Source organism: Paramormyrops kingsleyae, chromosome 17, assembly GCF_048594095.1.
Source record: "Paramormyrops kingsleyae isolate MSU_618 chromosome 17, PKINGS_0.4, whole genome shotgun sequence".
NCBI lineage: Eukaryota > Metazoa > Chordata > Actinopteri > Osteoglossiformes > Mormyridae > Paramormyrops > Paramormyrops kingsleyae.
Genome location: NC_132813.1, coordinates 11,361,977 through 11,370,437, shown reverse-complemented (window position 1 = coordinate 11,370,437; position 8,461 = coordinate 11,361,977). Strand labels below are relative to the sequence as shown.

General features: G+C 36.2%; 1 protein-coding gene across 1 annotated transcript; it reads left to right on the top strand.

Moving 5' to 3' along the window:
* The first annotated feature begins 479 nt into the window (after positions 1-479).
* LOC111844050 (calpain small subunit 1-like) lies at positions 480-7,993 on the top strand. The gene is made up of 11 exons (XM_072700976.1): positions 480-623; positions 1,280-1,355; positions 1,568-1,604; positions 2,012-2,104; positions 3,088-3,145; positions 3,527-3,591; positions 4,653-4,721; positions 5,184-5,262; positions 7,007-7,123; positions 7,211-7,269; positions 7,554-7,993. Exons 2-11 carry the CDS (start codon positions 1,303-1,305, stop codon positions 7,578-7,580), a joined length of 657 nt encoding a protein of 218 aa, XP_072557077.1. The 5' UTR covers positions 480-623; positions 1,280-1,302; the 3' UTR covers positions 7,581-7,993.
* Positions 7,994-8,461: the final 468 nt, after the last annotated feature.

Sequence of the window (8,461 nt, the reverse complement as noted above, 5' to 3'; positions counted from 1 at the left end):
TAGTAGGGACTTCCATATAACATTATGATTGCGATTCAGCAGTACTTGTCACTGAGGTTCATTTTACTGTATGTATATGCAGAGACGATTCTAGGGGCACTGGGGGCCCTAGGTGAAACCTGCATGGGGCTCTCCTACTCACCCTCTCCCGGCATGGTAAATGTATTACATTTATTTTACTGTGAAGTGTAAATCTATAATATCAACAAAGAGAATTAAAGAAACACAAGACTTTTATTTTCACTTTTTGTGAAAAACGGAATACACAAATAAAACAGATTTGTTGCAGTGGACTATGTGGTCGGCCCAACTTGGGGCCTCGTCCCAGCTCAGGGCCCCAAGCCGTCGCCTGCCCTGTCCCTGCGCCACTAACAATAGGGGTCTGGGGTCTGCCTCAGTGTGGGTCTGGCTCAACTCCCTTTTGTATTTTATACAATAAGCCTTTCATTGCAGTTGGCTTTAGAACCCAAAGACGTGTTTACCCTCCGGTCAGGTGCTGTCTGGGTGTGTTTGGCTGTAAGGGCGTTTCTTCCTTGAAACAAGAATGTCTCGCTGCTCTGACTGAACAGGTTTTTTACACCCACTGGAGCAGTTGGTGGATTCGGCAGGATTTTCATCTTAAGGTATAGATTTAATAAAATGTAATTTTTATTCAAATTTCTTTTACGCGGTTTTGTTAGGCTGACTAAAGCGAGTAAAGTGACTATATAAAATTAGCATATTTTTAAAAATTGCAATATAAATTTGTTTCTATTAGTTAATGCTGACTATATTATTTCATCAGATGCTACTGATGTCTTAGGATTACTGAATTGTGGTGTTTAACCTGTTCTGTATACGCAATTAAGTTGCCAAAAGTTTTCACAACGATACAGTTTTTGGAATTTGGACTGAGTTTAACTCAAGAATTAATTTGTATTTGCTTTAGGTCGATCATTTTTGACTGTAATTACGACTCGGAGCTCACTTCCTGTGTAGATACATGTAAATCACTTTTGTACTACAGAACATGCCACTGTATTACATTGTATGACTATTTGTTGTTTTCTTATGACTGAAGTATTGATATACGGTAATTCATTTGAGGTTGCATTTAAATTTTTAAAGTTATCTGACAATGATAGAGTATTTTAGAAGTATCATGCACTTATAATGTAAACGTGACTAAAAGGTAGACTAGTTTCTACAGGAGTGTTACATAAATGCGCATGTCTTACATATACAGAATGAATAATAAGGCTTTCGCAGTTACTAAAGTGTCATGTTATCCTTTTCCAAGCAACCCTCCAAATAAATTTGAAGATGACATTTTTACTCAAAAAAATGGTTGGTGGTCTTATCGACTACGCCGTAAGGTGAGTATTTCAAACATCCTCTGACACGATTTAGTCTAACATGAATATATGCACACACTTTAAAAACTTAGTAAAAAATGAACACATAGCAAACTGAGGTATATAGAGACTAAGAAAACTATGGAAACCCTTAGTTTAATTCTATCAACTGTACAGTTGACAATAGTTTAATTGCAGTGAATTGTATGACACGTCACCTCTTTCTTTGACAGTAACATCGATCACAGCCAGTTTGTACCTTCAGAACCTGTAAGTTGAGACACTATTTTTGATGTTTCTTTATTACTTGTATATTGTGCATAGTATGCCTGGGTCAAGGGAAGTAAATTATATTGATATTTATGTCTTATAGTAACTATACACCATTGGTGCACTAATATTGCTATTTCTTCATAAAGTGATGTGTAGATTTTGAGAAATGATTCAAAAGGATTGTAAGGCAGTTCAGCAATAGTGTTTAACCTAAGGGGGGGGGAAGCACATTTTTATATTTATTTTGTATCAGAAGTGTGATTGTTTAATGTGTTATGAGTGACTTGCCTGTGTTAGAGGATTACCTACAATGCAATCTTCTATATCATGGATGTTTTATTCTTTGTATTACGGTAATGTAGATATGTAGGGCTGTGGGTAATAGATGTGTCTCTGTGCATTAGCCTCCACCCCAAATGCATCAGACACATGCTGCGCTGAATGAGAGCGCTGAAGAGAAGCAGTTCCGCAGGGTCTTCGAGCAGCTGGCTGGGGAGGTGTGTACCACCTGTAAATGTAATGTCTTGTTCCTCCAAACGAAAATATTCAGTTATATTTGGTCACATCTAAGCTCATGGATTCTTCTTTATGATCCTGACATTTTGAGGCTGACATCATTGGGAATGTGTAAACCATCTGTGTTTGTGATGTTAGACTGTACTAGCTGAGAAATATCAAGTTATATCAGTGCTTCTGGATTTGTAAAACATGAACATATTTCCTTAAATGAAATAAAGATGTATTGTTCTGGGGTGTGACTATGTAACAATCCAGTGCTACAAATGGGTGTGTTTAGCATGCATGCAATTATCTTGTATTTTGGTTTTGTATGGGTTCCTTTGTTTAGATCCCCTTTTTAGAAAATCAAAAGGGTCAGTTTTAAAGAAAAAAAACAAGCCCACTAAAATTCAGTTTATGTATTCAGCGTGTCATTAAAATGTGTCTGGCGTCTTTAGCTTTTCAAAACTTGCCCATTCTCTGATAGAAAGCAAGACAGATTCCTGTCTGTTTCCTCATTCCTGGCATAACAGAATGCACCCAAAATATTTATGTGCCTGTGAATAATTTGTGGTGTAGAGCTTTATTCTTCACTTTGTATTGATACGCTTTATGTTGTATGATTTTTCTTCACTGTTTACCTATAACAAATCATCAGATAATTTGGTACATTTTTTAAAATTATATTCTTGTAAGTAATGCAGTGGCGTAGCAATTTAGTTGAAAGGATACAGAGGGTATTTTTAAGTGCCTCTTCTTTATAACTGATGAGCATGCAAAATCTAACCAGGGGCAGCATCCCTCCCCGGCCAGCCAGATGTACAGAGAACGACCCCCCCCCCCACCCCTGTTTGAGTGCCCACCTTTTGAAAAGTCTATGCATAGCACTGTCTGTTAGGGACAAAAACCTTCTACTCCTCTTTCCAGTTCACCGTCATATCAATGATGATCTGTTCATTAATATATTTTTCTTTGTCCCCAGGACATGGAGGTGAGCCCTAATGAACTGATGGGGATACTCAACAAAATCATCGGCAAGCGTAAGCTGTATTAGCAGATATACATGCCCATTGTATGTGTCTGTATTCTAATACATGTTGCATTAATGCATCTTTAATGCATCTTTTATTGACTTCCATTGCCAAGTTTGTAGGTGATAGAATTGGAAGTACAATGGTTGTTTAGTCACTTCTGTGTTCATTCTGCATTGTTCTATCGATTTTATTATGGATTTACATGTTTGTATTAACCAATCCATCCATCCATTTTCTATACCTGCTTCTGTATTTTATTAATTATGCTTCTTTTTTATGCTATTTGATTTTGCTTTTTCGTTTTGCTTTTTAACAGTATCTGCCCTCCTGTGGTCTCTCTTCCATTAGTTTTAGTAACCAGGATGGGGGGGGGTTTCTGCATTTCAGATTCCGATCTGAAAACTGACGGGTTCAGCCTTGAATCTTGCCGGGGCATGGTGGCGGTCATGGATGTATCCTTCCAGAAGATGAAAGTGATAAATGTTATTGGTTGTTGGTTATCAGCAGAGCATATTGGTTATTGGTTATCAGCAGAGCATATTGGTTATTGGTTATCAGCAGAGCATATTGATTGTTGGTTATCAGCAGAGCATATTGATTGTTGGTTATCAGCAGAGTATATTGGTTGTTGGTTATCAGCAGAGTATATTGGTTGTTGGTTATCAGCAGAGCATATTGGTTGTTGGTTATCAGCAGAGCATATTGGTTATTGGTTATCAGCAGAGCATATTGGTTGTTGGTTATCAGCAGAGCATATTGGTTATTGGTTATCAGCAGAGCATTTTGGTTATTGGTTATCAGCAGAGCATATTGGTTGTTGGTTATCAGCAGAGCATATTGGTTATTGGTTATCAGCAGAGCATATTGGTTGTTGGTTATCAGCAGAGCATTACCAAAGCTGTGATTAGGCTGCTAATGACAGATTTAAAAAATAAGCCACAGGTAAATTTCCTAAATATAAATTCAATTTCTTATTTATATTTATTATTTATATTTTGACCATTTACAACTGTGACGAATTGACAAATACGAAAGAAAGTAATTTATTTCCTGTTTTATTTTTTGACAAACTATTTTACTTGGCACACTATCAGTTGTCAAATTACTCCTTGCAGTTCCACACCTCTGCTTTTATTTCTGTTATCCTGTGAGAAGCAAGTTGTGTTTTTTTAAGAATGTAGTATCTTTATGAGCAGGATAAAACCCTACTCAAAGTTATATTAGTTAAGTTATTTATAAGGAGTGTAAATTTGTTACCGTGATAATGTGATAAGTGACAGTGGACAGAAACAACACTGTTGTCTTGTGTCTAGATGATTAATAACATATTAGTATATTAAAATATTCACTCTAATGTTATTGAATACATAGTTTAAAAAGCAGCATAGTTATGGATGACTTAAATATGTGCACGACAGTAAAAACACAAACACAAGTACTACAATATTATAATAATAGCAGTAGAGAAAACCTTTCAGTTGTGTTCAGATTTTTCATTCACTCCAACAACCAGGGTGACAGCACTGGCAAGTTGGGATTCCATGAGTTCAAGTATTTATGGAACAACATCAAGAGGTGGCAGGTATTGATGAGGGTTTTATTCTTTACTATAAACTTTATTTGTATACCAACATTATGTCATATTCAAACCAGCATGAGAAATTAAATTCCTAGACTTCTTTGAACTGTCCTGGTGCAACCATAAAAATAAACACAAGAATTTATATGATACACACACACACACACACACAGCTCTGGAACATATCAAGAAACCACAGATAATTTTTTTCACTCAATACTCAATTTATGGATGTGCTTCTGTTAATAATATATATTTGCAAACTGCAGCCTGCTTCTTCTCCTCATTAATGAAGGGCTTCTTCCTTGCTTTATGGGGCTTCAGTCCTGCTTCTAGAAGCCTGATACGAACTGTCCTAGCACTGGTCATTCCCAGTGTCTCCTGCTTCACCTTATTCTTGTGTTCTGCTGTCTTAGAAATGTTGAAGTGAAATATACAAAAATGTTGGTTTGAATTTCTCCTCAGGGTATATACAAGACGTATGATGCAGACCGTTCAGGTACCATTGATGCAAATGAGTTGCCCAAAGCTTTCAGAGCTGCAGGTGAGTACAGAAAACTACAGTGGTCACCTTGGGTAGCTGTGCGACTATTTGTGGTCAGGCAGGCTAAATGGTTAAAATTGTAACTAACTCGTTTGTAGAATTGTCACGAGGAAGCAGGTTTCAAATGCAACCTTAAAATTTTAAATATACTAGGATGTCCTTGAACTTTTTGGGACAGGTCCATATTACGAAACAAGTTATTTTTTCCTGATTGGTCTTCATGAAGTATTTGTGTAGCTATTCAGTATAATTATTTGTAAGTCGTGCCAAACCTTTTGGAATTATAAGGGTTTCTAGCCCACAAGCATATGGTTTTTGATGAGGATGCTTATTTTTTCATTGCTATCTCTTTAAATATTTAATTGCAGAATTCTTTATTGTCATTGTGTAGGTGTGGTTACACTAGTATGACATTGAGTAATAACTTCATTTGATGTACACATAGAACATGCAAAGGTGTAAGGAAATTTAAGAAAGTACATAATTTCAGTAGTTATGCAATGTAAATTAAATGTGGATTTAAAAAAAATATATATATATATATATATATATATATATATATATATATATATATATATATATATACACTGTATATATATAATTTGTGTTTTGGCAGTTGTTGCATCTGTTGTGATGGTTCCTTTTCAAGATTATTTAATATCAGCAGTTTACCTCTGTTGGTTTTGCATGAGCTCTGCATGTGCTCTCAGAGCCAATCATAATCATTTACCTCCGTTGGTTTTGCATGAACTTTGCATGCACTCTCTAAGCCAATCATAATCATTTTCATCTTTGCTGTGGACTCATAGTCAGTGTTGTGCATTTGTGAGAAATTTTAACAAACATGAGTGAGGGGGACGAAAGCAAACAAGATCTGGTCACCAAAAGACATTTACCCTCCCCTGTATGAAAATATTTTGGATTCCATAGAGATGATATTGAGCAAAATCAAGTGATTTGTTGGTGCATCTTAGTGTCGTCACCACTTCCAGCAACACCACCAACTTATGTGACGGACTTGATTGGTAGATGCGTTCTGTTTGGCTATAGTTTTACTTCCTTTTATTGTACTACTATAATTAGTGTTGATTTATGCCAAATGTAAAGTTAGTTATTATAATAAGTTGTTATTGTATGTCCAGAGCCTACAGGCGTGCCAACCCATCGCAGGGCACACTCACACATGCACGATTTGGTAACTCCAAGTAACCTCAGCATGTTATTTGACTCTGCGGAGGAAACTGGAGGAAACCCCATAATGACAGAAACTCCACTCCAAAAGTCACGGCAGATACTCGAATCCTGATCCTGGCTGCGTGAGGCAACAGTGCTAACCACTGCACCATGCTGCACCTTCATTGCAAACCCAAACCTTTAAATCAGTTGTAATCAGAAAACAGAGACCACCTCCAAAACCACTAGTTCGATTCAGGGTTCCAGGGGTCCGGAGCCTATTCCGGAGGCTAGAGAAGCCACCTATATCCAGCAATAGCAATTTTATGAAGGTCATTTAAACAGCGAGACCGTTATATTAGTTTCCACCCATATTGTCAAAAAGATCAATAGTACTTTTCTGCTTCTGAAGTAGACTATTAAGTCCAGTCTCCTTTACCGAATTCCCTCAATCTTCTAAACAGTTATCCTGGGCAGGGTTGTTGGGGGGGGGGGGGCTGTTCATGTAAATGATATGTAAATGTGCATGAGTATTAATCGTACTATAAATTTTTCTAACCCTCGCAAACAGGCTTCCCTCTTACCGATCAGCTGTTCCAGATGATCGCTCGCCGGTATTCTGATGAAAATGGGAACATGGACTTTGATAATTACATTGGCTGCCTGGTCAGGCTGGACGCCATGTGCCGTAAGTACGGATTTATCCTCTGAAGAACTTCAACTATTTCCTTCAAACTGGCAACATTTATTCAGTTTTTTTTCTATAAACTTTCAGGTGCATTCAAGACCCTTGACAAGGATAACAATGGAACTGTCAATGTCAACATTCAGGAGGTAAAAAATGTTGTATTCATAATAAGAAAGTAAAGTCTAACTGAGGATAGCAAATATAACAATTATTTAATTTTGCTTTTATGGAGAAATTGAGGAAACTGGAAATGTGCATATATACACGGTACTGTGCAAAAGTCTTGGGTCATTAGAGAAAATGGAAAAACTGTTTAAAGCTGTTTGTCTGGGTAATAAGTGTATATTTGAGCAGAAAAACACACAATTTAACATTAGAGCATATACAGATTAACAGTAACAGAATAACAACTTTTTTTCTCCCTTTTCAGTGGTTGCAGTTAACCATGTACTCCTGAAACACTGGACTGCCCCTTCATCCTTATCCCTGTTTCCACACTTGAATGCTTTGCTCCCGTCCTTTGTACTATGCTTGTCTCCTCTGAATGAGCATCTTCTAGTTTATAGTGCTGGGTAAACAATTTGTTGAAAGGAACTAAAACATTTTTATCGATATTTACATGGCAGTTATGTTATATTATTCACATGCACAAACTAAATAAAATTCCGGATTTTGATGCCTTGAAACTTCGTTTCTGTTCTATGTAAAAACACTGTTAGGTGCCTTACTCTGTGCACAGGCTGTTTTCAGTATACAACACGACCACTAGATGGCATACTAGTAATAATTCCAAATAAGACCTGGACAAAGATGTTTACTTTTTTGGCAACCTAAAAAAAGGAATTTGAATAAAAGAATGATTATCTGTCACTTATCAGTTATGTGTTTTTGTCAATAAATTTTCCATCAACATAATATACTTTATATAACACACTTAGATAAACAGCACGGATTTTTACATTGTTAAAATAAATAAAAAATCTGAACTACTATACTACATAGATTATTTAAAACATTGAATATAATATACATTTAGAAATATTTATATTAGAACAACAAATACATTTTACTTTGTATATCTGGCTGTTATAAAAATACAAGTACATTTGCTAACCATACAAGTACATTTGCTAACCATACCCATTCTTTAAAAGTGCATGATATGAAAATATAGACTAGGTTTAACTTGTATAATGAAACAATGTTTGTTTATGTAAAATATCTAATGTTGAATGTATGAACAGCCTGGATGTTTTAATTACCTCTGCCAGTGGCGGCTTGTGAGCCTGAACGCAATAAACTTTATTTACACGGACAGAGACGCACAGCCGATCATGA

Coding starts and splice junctions, on each gene's coding strand:
- LOC111844050 (XM_072700976.1), top strand. CDS start 1,303: ATGACATTTTTACTCAAAAAAATGGTTGGTGGTCTTATCGACTACGCC. Junction 1,356..1,567: donor CTTATCGACTACGCCGTAAG/GTGAGTATTTCA, acceptor TTTCTTTGACAG/TAACATCGATCACAGCCAGT. Junction 7,124..7,210: donor CAGGCTGGACGCCATGTGCC/GTAAGTACGGAT, acceptor ATAAACTTTCAG/GTGCATTCAAGACCCTTGAC.